Consider the following 16,922-nt stretch of genomic DNA (forward strand, 5'->3'; position numbering starts at 1 on the left):
CACAAGCAGTGGCTTAATCTGCTGCACCACATGTGCCATAGACTGCTACAGACCACTGGACGTGACACCGAATGAGAACAGCCTGTGTTGGCCTGTGGAGGGTGGATGGATGGTGCCTTCTACAGGACATGCTTTGGGCAGGTAAAGCAAGGAGGTATCAGTCACTGCGATTCTGTGTGTGTCTGTGTATCTGTGTGACTCCACAGTAAAGATTGGGGAATGGGTGGGTTTTCTGTATTCTTAAGAAGTCACCCTCTGCACGCACCCTCCTTAAGCTTTCACTTCCACGGCACTGAGTTTTCCACCAGAGTTCTGGTACTTCTGCCGCCTACCTCCACCACACCCACAGTCCTCAGCCCACCCCTTCCCAGGCTCTCCGCCCCATTCCTGGCCTTTGATCTTCCTGTGGTGCCACCGCCCACGCCCACGGGCAAGAAGGTTGTCTGGAAGCCCCAGGGTAAGAATACCAACCCTGCCATGCTGCGTCTGCTCTTCAGGCTGCCAGTTAGAATGTGGGGCGGGACTTTGGAAAAACAGGTAAATGGGGGCGTCCCCTCTGGGGGCCTGGGGCATGGCTGTTGGCAGCAGAGTGACCCACCGACCTGGGTCTGGTAATCTGCTTCCCTCCGCTGTGTGGGCTGCCCTGGTGTGCTGTCCACCATTTTCTGGTTTTCTCTCTCCTTCTGGCTTCCTCTTTCATAGACAGAGGGCAGCAGAGGTCCACGGAAAGGCTCTGTGGCACAGGCACAGGGAGGTGGGCTCCCGGCTGGCTGCTCCTTCTGGGTGTTCCGCAGCCACAGGTGCAGGGACAGCTGTAGGGAGATCCGTGGAGAGCAGAGCGCGTGTCCCTGAGCTGGTCGTGATGAGGGGCTGTGGGGGGGGAGGGTGCGGTAAACGAAGTGCCGACCTTGAGGTGCGCTGGAAGAATTTCAGAGCCCAGAGCCAGGGGGAAGCCCGAGGAGGACTCTGTAGGAAGATACAATCCTTCCCTGTGGGGGGAAGCTGAGGGAGAGAGGGCAAGGTATTGCAGGCACCCTCACTATGCCGATTGAAGGGGCTGTTGTGAGAAATAAAATGGCTTCTATTTTGCGTCGTGCTTACAGCAGGACTTGACAGCTCAAGTGACGACCATGTCTCAGTCATCTTTTTCTGAAGTATGCTCCGTGGCCTCTCTCATTCATGCCCCTGCATAACATGGTATTTGCCTTCCCCTCTCATCCCTCCCTTACTCCAGCATCCTAAGCCACCCTGGTGTATCCTGTGTTCTGAGAGATGTGCCTGCTTGTTCTTGAATTTGCTCCAAGTCTTTGAAGAGAATAGAATCCACGGTGGAGTGACTCTGACTGTTAGTGCATTGACTATGGCAGGAATAGGTGCAATGTATTCTCCAAACTGGGGGAATGTGGCTAAAGCAGTGCTTAGGGGCAGTGTTTAAGGGCAAATCTGTAGCTCCACATGCAGGCATCAGAAAAGTAGAAAAATCAATGACCTGAACTCTCAAATCAACACTCTGTGAAAGGAGCAGTAAATTGAACTCTAAGAAGCAGAAGGAGGGTGATCATTAACAGAACAGTTGACTTGGTGAAATGGAAAGCAAATGTACATTTGAGAAAACAAATAACATCAAAGTAATCAGTCATTTCTGCTTTCGCTTGAGAAATTAGTAGAAATTACTTTTTTTTACTGATATCAAGGATGAAAAGAGGGTGCTATCACAGATTCTACAAATGTTGAAAGGTTAATAAGTTTTTTTTCCAAATATGACTTTGTTTTCCATTCAAAGCCTAAGTGCATTTTCACATTCTGCTGCCCCTGTGTCCACGTGGTCCCTCTGTATCCATGAGAACAGCACAACTCAGCAACTTCGCTAATGCCTTTTCCACTCATGAAAATGGAAACACACGGTGTTTTTTTTTTAAGCTGGGGCTTGGTGAAATCAATTGTTTAAAGTATGCTGCTTTTAATGGAATTAAATACAGCGAGATAGAAAAGAATAAAGTAGCCCGGAGTGGAATAGAATGAAATTGAATCTAATCGAATGGAATTGAATCAAATAGAATAGTACACAGGCTTTGTGGCCAGAGTTGACCCTAATGGTTTAGAGGATAGTAATCCATCCAACAAATATTATTAACAATTGGTTGGGGAGCGATGAGGTACACGACAGAGAAAGTCCTACTCTTGGGAAATTTACATCCTAGTCTGGCGGCCAGGTGCAAAGTCCCTTAGGTTGAAGGTATAAGGAACAGGTTAAAGAACAGTGTGGCTTTTTGAGTTCAACAGCAAGTTTAGAGATTGAGAGCCATGGTAAGGAATCCAGATTTTAACAAGGCGACTATATAACATCATTATCACTAATAACCATAATCTTTCTATAATGCTTTCTATGTGTCACACATTGTCCTAATATTTTAAAATACAATTTTGCAACATACCTGTAAGTATATAAGCAGTTTTCAAAATATTCCTGGAAAACATATACTATTAAAACCTATGAATGCACCAAAGTGAACTTACCTTTTATTTTTTTTAGAAGTTTACTTTTATAGGAGAGAGATAGTAGTCTTCCATTTGCTGGTTCACTCCCTAAATGGCTGCAATGACCAGCAGAGCTGTACTGATCTGAAGCCAGGAACTTCTTCATGTCTCCCACGTGGGTGCAGGGTCCCAATGCATTGGGCCATCCCCTGCTGCTTCCCCAGGCCACAAGCAGGGAGCTGGATGGGAAGTGGAACAGCTGCGACAGGAAGTGGCGCCCATATGGAATGCTAGCACCACAGAATGGAGGTGGCCTGCTCTGCTACCTTGCCAGCCTCATGGTTACTTTTTAATTCTGCTTTCCACATATATTTTTAAAAAGTATATATTTATTTAGGTAGTTAGTTGAAAAGCAGAGTTGCAGAAAGGGAGGGAAGGAGGAAGGGACAGAGAGACAGAAGGAGATAGTAAGAAAAAAAATCTTCCATCCACTGATTTACTCATCAAATGGCCACAACTGCGAACTGGAATTGGGTCAGCGTGAAGTCAGGAGTTTCTTCCAGGTCTCCCAATGGACACAAAGGCGAAAGCACTTGAGCCATCTTCTGCTGCTTTGCCAGGCACATTAGCAGGGCGCTGGATCAGAAGTAGAGTAGCCAGGATTCAAACTAGTACCCACATGGAATGCCAGCACTGCAGGTAGCAGTTTTAGCAGCTAGCTACAGCACCAGCTTCTTTCTGTGAACTTTTGAAGTGTCCTCCTAAAATTATGTTTATTTTATTTTTGTTTGTTTTAAGATTTATTTTATTTTTATTGGAAAGGCAGATTTACAGTAAAGGAGAGAAAGATACAAACATCTCCTGTCTGTTGGTTCACTCCCCAAGTGGCTGCAATGGCCGGAGCTGCACTAATCCGAAGCCAGCACCCAGGAGCCTCCTCCAGGTCTCCCACGTGGGTGCAGGGTCCCAAGGTTTTGGGCTGTCCTCAGCTGCTTTCCCAGGCTACAAGCAGAGAGCTGGATGGGAAGTGGAACAGCTGGGACACGAACTGGTGCCCATATGAGGTCTCGGCGCTTGCAAAGTGAGGTTTTAGCCACTGAACCATTACGCTGGCCCCCAAATCTTGTTTATTTTATAGAAGGGGAAACCAAAGCACAAAGAAACTACCTAAATTCTGGTCTGGCGATTTTCAACATTATACCCTACAATCTGTAGTGCCAGACCATAGGCATGGTACAATTCTGCAGCACATATAATGTAAACACACAAATGATTACAGAATTCGAGTCAAGAGATAAAATCTAATGGGAAATGTGCCAAAGGCGGGAAGCAGATTTGTAAATAACATGCCAAAACCTTATGTTTCATCTGCAATGCTCCCTTCTTGTTCTGCCCTCTGTAATCACAGGTGCAGAGTAGGAAAGGAGGGTCAGGGAAAATTGATCAGTGGAGGTGCTTGCATTCATACAGTTGGGCGTTCCCTGTGTCTGTAATTTCTTGCAAAAGAGATGAATGAATTCCAATTACAGACAAACAAGGAGGAGTGTGGTCTCAGTTTAGTCTCTACTCTCCCTCAGTTTTTAGCTCTAGCCACCTGGAAAGATAAAGAGAATAAAGAAGCAGTAGAGAATGGGCGTGGCAGACTTGCGAACCCATACATGGGCAATAAGATTCTACTGATTTTTCTCAAGGCCTTTCCTCTTGAACTGGAGTAGGAGGTAGACATCGGCACGCAATAGGTTAAACTGCCACCTGTAACACTGGCATCCCATATTGAAATGCCAATTCAAGTCTTGTCTGCTCCACTTCCGATCCAGTTCCCTGCTGATGTGCCTGGAGAGGTCACAGAAGATAGCTCAAGGTCTTGCTGGGACCCCTGCCATTCACTTGGGACAACAGAGTGAATGTCGTTCCTGGCTCCTGACTTTGGCCTGGTGCACCTCTGGCCATTGAAGCTATTTGAGGAATAAACCAGTAGATGGAAGATCTGCTTCTCCTTCTCTGTTACCTTGTGTTTCAAATAAACAAATCTTAAAGAAAAAAAAAAAAAGGAGGGGCTGGTGCAATGACACAATTGACTAATCATCTAATTGTAGTGTCAACATGCCATATGGGATGTTCATGTCTCAGCTGCTCTATTTCCCATTCAGCTCCCTTGCTAATGTGCCTGGGACAGCAGTGCGCGATGGCTCAAAGGGGACCATGCACCCACATGGGAGACCCGGAAGAAGATCTTGGCTCCTTGCCTTGGATTGACCATTTGGGAAGTAAACCAGCAGATTTTCTGCCTCTCCTCTTACTGTATGTAAATCTACCTTTCCAATAAAATACATAAATCTTTTTAAAATGGAGGAGAAAAAAAACATGTAAAAGCTTGGGTAGTGAGGAAAGATGAGACAGAAACATTGAGTGACATGTACAGTGTGATCTCTTTTGATTGCTTATATATGTTTTTTTCAGGCACGCAGCAACAGCAGTCAGACCCCCTCCCCGTGTCTTATCCACAGACTTGACCACATTGTGATGACAGTAAAGAGCATCCAAGATACCACCACGTTTTATTCCAAGATCCTGGGCATGGAGGTCACGACGTTCAAGGTAACTACTTCCCTTGAGTACAAACTGCAAGAAGGACTCAAATTTTATCACTTTAGGATATGACCTAACTCCAAAAACAGACACAAAAGAAATCTGGGAGAAAAGATAAAAACAAACAACAAAAAAGAAACTGTCAAACTCTAAATAGTAGAACTTCCAGAGGCAGAGTGGAGAAAAAAGAAGGGAGCAAAGCTATTACAGATATCACCCCTGAAAACGCCATAGGTTTTTTTATGGAAAGTGTTGAGTATCCAGCACATTGACACTTACACATGTTCTTACAAAATTCAAAAACATCAAGGTGAAAAAGTAGATTCTAAGAGCTTCCAGAGAAATGAAAATATATTTCATCCACAAAGGAAGTAAAACATCAGATTTCTCAAGAGTCACACCAGTGCCAAATGACAATCAAAAGAGACCTTGAAGATCCTAAAAGAAAAAAAAAGATCCTGAAGGAAATCTTTTTAATCTAATATTCTATTTATTTAAATATTTATTTGTTTATATATGTATATTTCCCTACCCTAATTTATCAAACAACTAGTGCTGAAGCGTGTTCAGCTTGTTCAGCCCTGGATGCTGAGCCATGTGGAGAATGAATCATCAGATGGAAGATCTCTCTCTCTCTCTCTCTCTCTCTCTATATATATATATATATATATATTTCACTCTCTATTTCACTACCTTTTAAGTAAATAGTCTTTTAAAAACAAAAAAATGTATTAATCAATTCATTTAAAAAATGTGGAGGGTGTCATAAGACAGACATTAATCTCAGGTAGTCATGCTGCAGCTTGCATCTCCAGCAATGCATGCTGGAGCCAGGCTTGGATTCCTGGGTGCTCTGGCTCTGATCCAGCTTGCTTCTTATGTGCCTAGGAAGGCAGCAGATGACCCAAAGCCTTAAGTGTCTCCAGTGCATATGAGATATGCAAATAGAGTTCCAGGATCTTTTCTTTGGCCTAGACCATTGCTAGCTGCAGTGGTCATTTGAAAAATAAACTCACTGATAAAAAAAAAAAAAAAATCTCTCTCTCTCTCTCTCTCTCTCTCTGCTCTATGTCATTGTCTTTCAAATAAATAAAAAGTAATATTTTTAATATGCTAATAAAAGGGTCTGGCATGGTAGCCTAGCGGCTAAAGTCCTCGCCTTGCACGCACCGGGATCTCATATGTGCTCCAGCCAGCAGAGCCAGTAACGTGGACAGGGAGAGAGGGTCTGGGGATGAAGCACTGACAGGAGACCAGTGATGGTGGAAGTCTCTGCAAAGTCTCCCTTTATTGCTCCTTCACCTCTCCTTATATACTCTTCCCCCCACATCCTAATTTAGTCAGGATATTGGATACAGATGAGTCCAATTAGTCTAGGTGTTTTAGCCACAAGCCCAGTTCCTGTTCCTGCCCAGCTCAACGAGCACTACTCAGCTCCTTAGCCCACAACACATATGGGCACCGGTTCTAATCCCAGCGGCCCACTTCCCATCTAGTGCTCTGAATGTGGCCTGGGAAAGCAGTTGAGGATGGCCCAAAGCCTTGGGACTCTGCATCCACGTGGGAGACCCAGAAGAAGCTCCGGGCTCCTGGCTTCAGATCGGCATAGCTCCTGCCATTGAGGCTGCTTGGCGAAGATCTTCCTCTCTGTCTCTCCTCCTTCCTGTATATCTGCCTTTCCAATAAAAATAAAACAAATTAAAAAAAAAAAAACTAATAAAAAAAGGGCCAAATGAGTGAAAAGTGAAGAAACAGAATCAGAACTACAGCATATCATTTTTAAATTTTTTAAAATTCAAGATTTATTTACTTTTATTGGAAAATCAGATTTGCACAGAGAGACAGAAATATATATTTATAAGTATATGCATATATGCTATTTTCAAAGACTGATTTATCCTGAACCTTCAAGCACCAGCACGATTAGCTTGGTGAGCCACTGTGCCAGCCCAAAAATGAATAATTGATTTTCTAAAGACTTATTTATTTTTATTGGAAAGACGGATATACAGAGAGGAGGAGAGACTGAGAGGAAGATCTTCCATCTGATGGTTCACTCCCCAAGCGGCTGTAATGGCTGCTGCTGAGCCAATCCAAAGCCAGGAGCCAGGAACTTCTTCCAGGTCTCCCACACACGTGTAACCCAAGGCATTGGGCCATCCTCAACTGCTTTCCCAGGCCACAAGCAGGGAGCTGGATGGGAAGTGGGGCTGCCGGGATTAGAACCGGCACCCATATGGGATCCTGGCACGTGCAAGGTGAGGATTTTAACCACTACGCTATTGTGCCATGCCCCAAAATGAATAAATCTTTAAAAAGAAAAATAGAGAAAAAAAGAGTAGTCATTTGGCGTAGTGGTTAAGCCTCTCATGTCCCACATGGGACTGTCTGGCTCTAGCTCCTGACTCCAGCTTCCTGTTAATGCATACCCTGAAGACGATGGTGATGTTGCAAATGGCCGGTCCCTTGCCACCCATATGGCAGACATGGATTGAGTTTCAGCTGCAGCCCAGTGGCAGAATTGCTGGCATTTCAGGAGTGAAGCAGCAAATAGAGGCTTTTCCTGTTTGTCTCTTTGCCTTGAAAATAATTTTTCGGGCCCGGCGGCATGGCCTAGCAGCTGAAGTACTCGCCTTGAACATACCGGGATCCCATATGGACGCCGGTTCTAGTCCCCGCAGCTCCATTTCACATCCAGCTCCCTGCTTGTGGCCTGGGAAAGCAGTCGAGGATGGCCCAAAGCCTTGGGACCCTGCACCTGTGTGGAAGACCTGGAGGAAGTTCCTGGCTCCTGGCTTCGGATCGGCACGCATCGGCCCGTTGCGGCTCACTTGGGGAGTGAATCATCGGATGGAAGATCTTCCTCTCTGTCTCTCCTCCTCTCTGTATATCTGACTTTGTAATAAAAATAAATAAATCTTAAAAAAAAGAAAATAATTTTTCAAAAGACTTATTTATTTAACATTTATTTTCTTCTTATTGGAAAGGCAGATTTACAGAGAGGAGTGGAGGGAAAGATTTTCCATCTCCTGGTTTACTTCCCCAATGGTTACAATGGCTGCAGCTGAGCGAATCTAAAGCCAGGAGCCAGGAGCCCTTCTGGGTCTCCCAGAGAGGTACAGTGTCCCAAGGCTTTGGCCCATTCTCCCGCGCTTTCCCAAACCACAAACAGGGAAGCCAATGGGAAAGTGGAACAGCTGGGACATGAACTGGCACCCATATGGGATGCAGGTGCCTCAGACAGAGGGTTAGCTCACTATGCCACCATGCCAACACCAGAAATAATTTTAGAAAATAATAAAAAATGGATTTTTATTGGACTTCTCATCAGCCACACCAGACTCCAAGAAACAACAAAACAAAATAATTTTTTATTGTGGGAAATAACAAATATTAACATGAAAAAACTAATTTTTTTTCCAACAGAGAGGATATTGTGTGTTTCATGATGACCTAAAAGAGAGAAGTTGCACAACCAATGGCACTTGTTGGGAAGTACAGTAGAGAGAGGCGAACAAGTATGGCTGCCCAGATAGCATCTGTGGAGGATTTCTTAAAAAAGTAAACGTGCAGGTTTTAGTAAGACTGAATATTCTCTTTCTGCCATTGAACAAGCAATTTCGAGTAGGCAGTGGGAGCTTGGACAGTGCCTGAGAAGGAAGAGGAAACGAATGGACAGAAAGTACTACTAGCTCAGTGGCAGGGAAATTCCCACACCCTGTTTTTGAGAAAACTGCTTCTGAGAAGGCCTTTCTTAGATGGCTGCCTTGCATGGAATGCTGGGAAATGGAGGTTTTTCAAGCTAGACGTACAATTGATCTCACTGAAATGGATTCTGTTTATGAAACAAAAGGGACATGCATATTGGGTAAGCAAATAACTTTCTTGATCATGGGTACTAGAAACATATTATTGGGAGGGATATGGAAATAATAATAGAGAAGGAATACACACACACACACACACACACACACACACACACACACACACACACACATTAAACCATTCGCCTCACTTAAAGGGACCAAGAGAAGATGATGGGCTGTTGGTGGCCAGAAGGAAAATGAATGAGTCTTCAGTGGTGTGTGATGCTGCTGAAGACTGAGTGGAAAAGCTGAGAAAGTTTTGTCCTTGCAAAAAAATAAACGATATAATGAAGACTGACGAGGATACACACCCAGCGGTGCTGATGCAGAACTTCAAGCTATTTGCCTGGATGAACTTAAGAATGAACCACCTGAGCAACATCCTCACTTCACTGTGTATAGTTATAAAGAACACCATGATGATGGAAGGGTTCATAGCCTCTGTGCTTTATTTCCTTCAGTTCTATTGTATGTAAACCGGAAAAAGAGATGTGAGATCCTGGCAGTAACAGAAAGCTAGTCCAAACAGCGAAACTAACAAAGGGCCACACCCATGTTGGAAGTTTAATTCTGTTGTTTCTTGCCCACAAACAGGGAGATCGGAAAGCACTATGTTTTGGAGACCAGAAATTTAACCTCCATGAGATGGGAAAGGAATTTGAGCCTAAAGCCGCTCACCCAATTCCTGGCTCCCTAGACATATGTTTGATCACAAAAGCGCCTTTGGAGGAAATCATCCAGCGCCTCAAGGTGAGTGAAACTTGGTTGTTTTTGAGAAAGCCATGGCAGACACTGTGAAAACCCAAGCAGCATCACGAAGGTCTCCCTCAAGCCTCAGATATAATAAGTTTCATTGCATTCAGACATTTCCTGTACACAACAGCTACCCTTGATCCTGACGAACAAGATTTTTTCATGTAAGCAAATGTATTTGCTGACCAGCACAATAGCCTAGTGGCTAAAGCCCTCATTCCACACATGCTGGGATCCCATATGGGTGCCTGTTCTAATCCCGGCAGCTCCACTTCCCATCCATTTCCCTGCTTGTGGCCTGGGAAAGCAGTTGAGGGAGGCCCAGAGGAAGCTCCTGGCTTCAAATCAGCTCAGCTCTGGCTCAGCTCCAGCCATTGTGGCCACTTGGGGAGTGAACCATCAGAAGGAAGATCTTTCTCTCTGTCTCTCTCTCTTTCCCTGTAAATCTGACTTTGCAATAAAAATAAATAAATTCTTTAAACAAGAAAGTAAACTTTCCTGGGGCCCCTGACTATGGCACAGTGGATTAAGCCACCACTAACAACACTGACAGCACACATCAGAGGGCAGCTTCCAATCCTAGCTGCTCTAGTCATGAACCAGCTCCTTTGCTAATGTGCCTAGAAAGACAACAGGTAATGATCTAAATACTTGACCCCTGCCACTCACATGGGAGATCCAGCCATTTGGGCGGTGAGCAAGGGAATGGAAAATGAATCCCCCCTCTTTCTCTCTCCCCCCGATTTTCAAATAATATTTATAAAATAAAAAGAAAACTTTACATCAGCTCTATAAAAAATTTACACCTACATTCCTTTTCATAAATATGCTTAAAATTTATTTTTTTATTTGAAAGGGCGATATATAGAGAGATTTTTAAAGATTTATTTATTTTTATTGCAAAGTCAGATATATATAGAGAGGAGGAGAGACAGAGAGGAAGATCTTCTGTCTGCTGACTTACTCCCCAAGTGGCTGCAATGGCTGGAGCCGCACCGATCTGAAGCCAGGAGCCTGGAGCTTCATCCAGGTTTCCCAATCGGGTGCAGGGTCCCAAGGCTTTCCCAGGCCACAGTCAGGACACTAGATGGGAAGTGGGGCCGCTGGGATTAGAACCGGTGCCCATATAGGATCTCGGCACGTGAAAGGCAAGGACTTTAGCTGGTACACTATTGCACCAGGCCTGAGAGAGATCTTCCATCTGTTGATTCACCCCTCAAGTGGCTGCAATGGCCAGAGCTGAGCCAATCCAAAGAAAGGAACCAGAAGCTTCCTCCAGATCTCTCACACGAGTGCAGAGTACCAAGGACTTGAGCCATCCTCCACTGCTTTCCCAGGTCATAAGCAAGCAACTGGATAAGTGGAGCAGCTGGAACATGAACCGGCACCCAAGTGGGATATCAGTGCCACAGGCAGATTAATCATTTAAGCTACTGCACTGGCCCCTGCGTAAGTACCCCCTAAATAAAAGGAAGTTATGGGCCCGACATGATGGCTCAATGGCTAAAGCCTCACCTTCCAGCACTAGAATCCCATACAGGTACCAATTCATGCCTCAGATGCTCCACTTTCCATCCAGCTCTCTGCTTGTGGTCTGGAAAAGCAGTGAAGGATGGCCCAAGTCCTTGGGACCCTGCATCCACACGAGACCTGAAAGAAGCTCTTTGCTCCTGACTTTGGATTAGCTCAGCTCTGGCCATTGTGGCCATTTGTGGAGTAAAACAGCAGATAGAACTTCTTTCTGTGTCCCCTCTCTGTAAATCTAATCTGCTTTTCCAATAAAAATAAATAAATCTCAAAAAATAGATCAAAGGAAACTATTCAATGAAATATATGAAAAACCTGTTGGATCTTAGCATAAAGGGAAAGTAACTGGAAAAGCCAACAGCTCTAAAGGCATGGTAACGTCATTAAACTCTAACAACTTTCATTCCCTGAGCATGAAGAAGGATTTTGCAGATAGTTAAGGACGTCCGAAGGGCTGGTTTGTACCCTCTAGGGGTGTTCTCCGCATCTCAGAAGCACTGAAACAGGACTGGAAAGAGAATAACATTCCTCATGTCCTGTTATATAAGTTAGTGTCTCTAAAACATAAAAAAAAACCTTTTCATCTAAGTCGTTTAAAAATGATTACCTTTTTATGGGGCTGGCAATGTGGAATATGGGTCAAACCACTGCCTGCAATGCTGGTATCTCATATGGGCACTGATCTAGTCCCAGCTGCTCCACTTCCAATCCAGATCCCAGCTAATACTGCCTGGGACGTTGGATGTTGTGCAAGATGAGACAAGTGCTTGGGCTCCTGTATCCACATGAAAGAACCCAAAGGGGCTCCTAGCTTCCCTGGCCATTGTGGCCATGTGGAAAGTGAATGCAAGACCTCTGGCTCTATTTCTACCTCTCTGTGATAAATAAAAACAAATTGTAAAAATTGATTTCCTCTTTTGTGGAACACAGACCCAAGTCATGACTATCTTTGGTGCAATAAATCAGGGCTACTTCCTTGGAAAGTGTCTGAAAAGGACTGGGTTGGAACTAAAGTGGATAAAGCACAGAGGCTGAGTATGAACTTTGGCACAAATCATCTCAGTTTGAATTCCAGCTCAGCCATTCACTGGATGATCCTAGGTAATGTTATTAACCCTGTTTGACAAGTGCAGAAACTGAGGGACAGGGTCATTGAGCCACACAGCTGGTAAGTAGCTGGGGGGAAAGGTAGGAGGTAGGATCAGAAAGATACAAAGGTATTCTAGTATCTTCTGGGCCACAAAATGGCCATTTTGATCTACACAGGGTCTTTGAAAAATGACTTCTGTGTTCTCTTCTCACTTCAGGACTGTGACATCCCAATTGAGGAGGGTCCAGTGCCCAGAACGGGGGCAAAAGGGCCTATTATGTCCATCTACTTCCGAGATCCTGACAGAAATCTGATTGAAGTATCCAACTACATTTCATCGTGATTGAGGCCAGCCCTGTCCAATTCTGTTCCCAGGGATGCTGCCCCTCCCCATCCTCTTGCAAACCCTTGCCTGCAGCACTGAAGACTTAGGCACTTCATCCTTCCTGCTGTGGGTGGAGCTCAAGCAAATTCAGGACCAAACTTCTATGTTCAGAAATTTTCTATCCAAGCTGCCTCAATAAATGGATAACTTCTCCAATCCTATTAGCTCATCACTATTGCTGTTTCAGTGCTCTGTCTGGGGTTTTTTGCCTGGGGGGGTAAGGTCTCTGAGTTGCCTGGAGATCCACAACCAGGGAACAATGTCTGAGAGGGCCAAATTCAAGGTCATCCCCTTGGAACTCAAAGCCCTGAATGACTTCTCCTTGTCAATGAACCCATCCTTCTTCATTCTCTCTACTTCATCACCTCTCTCATCCAGCTGCTACCTGCTATTCCTCCATGTCACGGGCCTCATTGACCCTTGTAGCTTTGTGATCCCATGGGACCTTCAAGAATCAACCCAGATGCTACCACTCCTTCCCATAGAGTTTTCTCTGGCTTCGTTCTCAGGATAGCCCTTTCTGTGTTTGGATCTAACAAGTCAGGCTCATCTCAACTGAGGCTCAACTCCTGACAAGGCAGGTGAGACAAGGTCAAGTTCCTTCTATTTCTGTGCCACTCCACCACCACCACACCGTTTACTCATTCAGTAAACTATAAAGCAAATATTGAGCACCTACTGTGCTCTAGGTCCTGTTCCAAGTACTGGAGAAATCATACTGAAAAAATCAGATATGTGCATCTGTATGTAGAGCTGCCCTTCTAATGGCACGGACAGAAAAGTGAATATTAAATATGTCAGAGATTGGTAAATGCTTTAGAGAAAAAGCAAATACACAAAAGAAATGCCGGGGCCAGTATTGTGTCACAATTGTGTGCAACACAAGCATCTTATATGGGCTGATTCAAGTTGTGCTTCCAATCTACCCCTTGGCTAAGGGACCTGTGAAAACAGCAGAAGATATCTCAAATGCTTGGGCTCCTGACACCCGCATGGGAGACCACATGGGGGACACTCACAGACGGAGTCCCAGACTCTTAGCCTCTAGGACTCGACTCAGCCACTGTGGCAACTGGGGGAGGGTGAACCAGTAGACGGAAGAGTCCACCTCTGTCTTTGTCACTCTGCTCTTCAAACAAGTAAATAAATCCTAAAAGAAAGCAAGGAAGAAAAGAAGGGATGAAGATAAAAATTGCTGGAGCAGTTTATAATACTTAATGGGATGACCCAGGAAAGCTTGACATTTTAAAAGATGTATTTATTTTAATTTTTACTGGAAAGTCAGATTTATACAGAGAAGGAGAGTCAGAGAGAAAGATCTTCCATCTGCTGGTTCACTCCCCAAATGGCCACAACAGCTGGAGCTGAGCCAATCCAAAGCCAGGAGGCAGGAGCTTCCTCCAGGTCTCCCACGTGGGTGCAGGGTCCCAGGGCTTTGTCCCGTCCTCGACTGCTTTCCCAGGCCACAGTCAGGGAGCTGGATGGGAAGTGGAGCCGCCGGGGTATGAGCTTGCACTTATACAGGATCCTGGCTCAAGCAAGGTGAGAAGGTGAGAACTTTATCCATTAGGCTACTGCACCAAGTCCCAGCTTGACATTTTTTAAAGGCTTACTTTAGTTACTTGAAAGGAAGAGATACAGAGGGCAGGGCAAAATAATTACACACACACACACACACGGAGAGAGAGAGAGAGAGAGAGAGAGAGAGAGAGAGAGAGAGAGAGAGAGAGAGAGAGAGAGAGAGAATGAATCTATCCACTGACTCACTCTCCAAATGGTTGCAATAGCCAGGGCTAGACCAGGCTGAAACTAGGAGCTTCTTCCTAGTCTCTCAAGTGCGTGCAGGGCGCAAGTAAGTAAGTTATCCTGCTTTGCTTTCACAGGCACATTAGCAGGGAGTGGAATCAGAATTGGAGCAGCTGGGACTCAAACTGGTGCCTACATGGGATATGGATGTCACAGGCCATGGCTTAACAATATGCCACAATGCCAGTCCCATGAGGGGACATTTGGGTGCACACTGAAGAGCTGGAGAAGAACACACCGGGCTCCGGAAACTGCCAGTGCAAAGGCCCTGAGGCACACAAATGTATCTATTACATGTGAGGAATGGCAAAGAAGTTAGTGGCGGGGGGAGCAAAGGAACCAGATTGAGCAGGGTCTATTGAACCACTGTGAGGGCTTTGACTTTTATTCTAAGGGGAGCCAGAGGAGGGTTGAAAGTAGAGGGGGGGCCATGCTCTGACTTCAGATGTAACTGTTTTCCTCTGGCTGCTATGTTAGAAAACAGACTCTCCATGTAAAGACAGAAGCAGGAGCCCAGGGAGGAGGCCGCTGCAGCAGCCCAGCCAGCCATGACAGTGCTGGCAGGGGAGGCGATAAAGAAGTCGTTAGATTCTGGAGATGTTCTAAAGATAGAGACTGGGTGAGTTCACCAAGAGAGAGAAAAAATAGAAGTCAGCTAGAGAAGAGGCCCAAGGATGGGGAAGAGTTCACATTCCTGAGCAAATGGGTGACGTGATGTTTGTGACTCTACTAAAGGAGTTCCTATTCTTGTGGGGTTGGCTCTCCACAGTCTCCAGAGGCTAGTCCAGCTGCAACAATCGGGGCTCTCCAAGAGTGCTAGGAAGAAAGGAAGCATGAGGAAGTAAATTTAAGCTTGGTCAAAGTTTCCTGCCAAATTCTATTATTTTTTAACAACTTATTTATTTTTATTGGAAATCCTGATCTACAGAGAGAAGGACAGACAGAGAGAAATATCTGACATCTGTTGATTCACTCCCCAAGTAGCTGCAATGTCTGGAGCTGAGCTGATCCAAAGCCAGGAGCCAGGAGCTTCTTCCAGGTCTCCCACGCAGGTGCAGGGTCCCGGCTTTGGGCCGTCTTCTACTGCTTTCCCAGGCCACATGCAGGGAGCTGGATGGGAAGTGGAACAGTTGGGACACTTGAACCAGCATGTTCAAGGTGAGGATTTAACCACTTGGCCATTGTGCCAGGCCCTTCTGCCAAGTATTAAATCAACTTGCTGGGTCTGTCGCTGTGGCCTCTTGTCTATGACACCAGCATCTCCTATGGGCACTCATTTGAGTTCCACTTCTGATCCAGCTCGCTGCTAACATGTCTGCGAAAGCAGCTAAAGAGGATGCAAGAGCTTGGGCTCCTGTAACCCAGATGGGAGGCCCGGTCAGAGTTCAGGTGCCTGGCTTCTGCCCAGCCCAGCCCAGCCTTTGTGGCCTTGTGGGAGTGAATCAGCCAACAAATGAAAGCTCTTTCTCTATGTGTGTTTCTTTCTCTTTCAGTAACTTTGCCTCACAAGCAAACAAAAGAAATTTTTTAAAACAACAGCAACAAAATGATCACTTGTTGTGGATCTAGTAATCATATTTTTGGAGACAGCTGACTGATGGAAGGGGGCAGGAAGATGGGTGGATGGAGAAGCTTTTCACATGTGTGTTCACAGAGGAATATGACTTAGTAAATTTGAGATGTACTATAATAAGGGGAGAAAAAACTAGAAACAACCCAAACATCCATCAACAAAAGAGTGGTTATACACACTGTGATATATCTACTCTACAGGATATGACTCGGCAATTAAAGGGAATAAATTTATGTGACCAGCGTCATTCTGACAGCAAAATGAGACAAAGACAGCAAGAAAATTATAGATCATTATATTCTAAATATAGACGCTAAACCCCACAACAAAATACAAGTAAATAGAATCCAATAATATAAAAAAGGATTGTGTATCATGACCAAGTGGGGTTTATGCCAACAAGGCCAGGTTGGTTCAACAAATGAAAGTCAATCAGTGGAATACTCCATATTAAAGGAATAAAGGACAAACAATGATCTTGGTAAATGCAGAAAAAGGCATTTAGCAAAATTAATTACCGTTTCATGATAAAGGCACTTAACAAACTAGGAATAGAAGAGAACTTTCTCAATCTCTTAAAGTTTTTCCTCTAAGCATCAAGGATGTCCCCTCTCAACACTTCCTTCTTTTTTTATTTGTAAGAAAGGGCAAGAGACAGAGGCAAAGGGAGAGAGGGAGAGGGAAATAGAGAGAGGGAGAGGTGGTCGGGGAGAGGGACAGAGAAACAAAGAGATTGCATCTGCTGGTTCATTCCCTCAAATGGCTGCAGCAACCAGGGGTCTGAAGGGTGTCATGAGGCCAAGTACTACGGCCATCTTCCACTGCTTTCCCAGACTCATCATCAGAAAGCTGAAT

The 16,922-nt window shown here is 44.9% G+C and overlaps 1 protein-coding gene across 1 annotated transcript; it reads left to right on the top strand.

Annotated features, from left to right (window-relative positions):
• Positions 1 to 397: 397 nt before the first annotated feature.
• Positions 398 to 12,844, top strand: GLOD5 (glyoxalase domain containing 5). Its single transcript, XM_058658688.1, has 4 exons — positions 398 to 537; positions 4,939 to 5,076; positions 9,528 to 9,683; positions 12,521 to 12,844. The coding sequence occupies exons 1-4, from the start codon at positions 478 to 480 to the stop codon at positions 12,644 to 12,646; spliced, it is 480 nt and encodes a 159-aa protein (XP_058514671.1). The 5' UTR covers positions 398 to 477; the 3' UTR covers positions 12,647 to 12,844.
• The last annotated feature ends 4,078 nt before the right edge of the window (positions 12,845 to 16,922 follow it).

The sequence above is a fragment of the Ochotona princeps genome, chromosome X (assembly GCF_030435755.1).
Source record: "Ochotona princeps isolate mOchPri1 chromosome X, mOchPri1.hap1, whole genome shotgun sequence".
NCBI lineage: Eukaryota > Metazoa > Chordata > Mammalia > Lagomorpha > Ochotonidae > Ochotona > Ochotona princeps.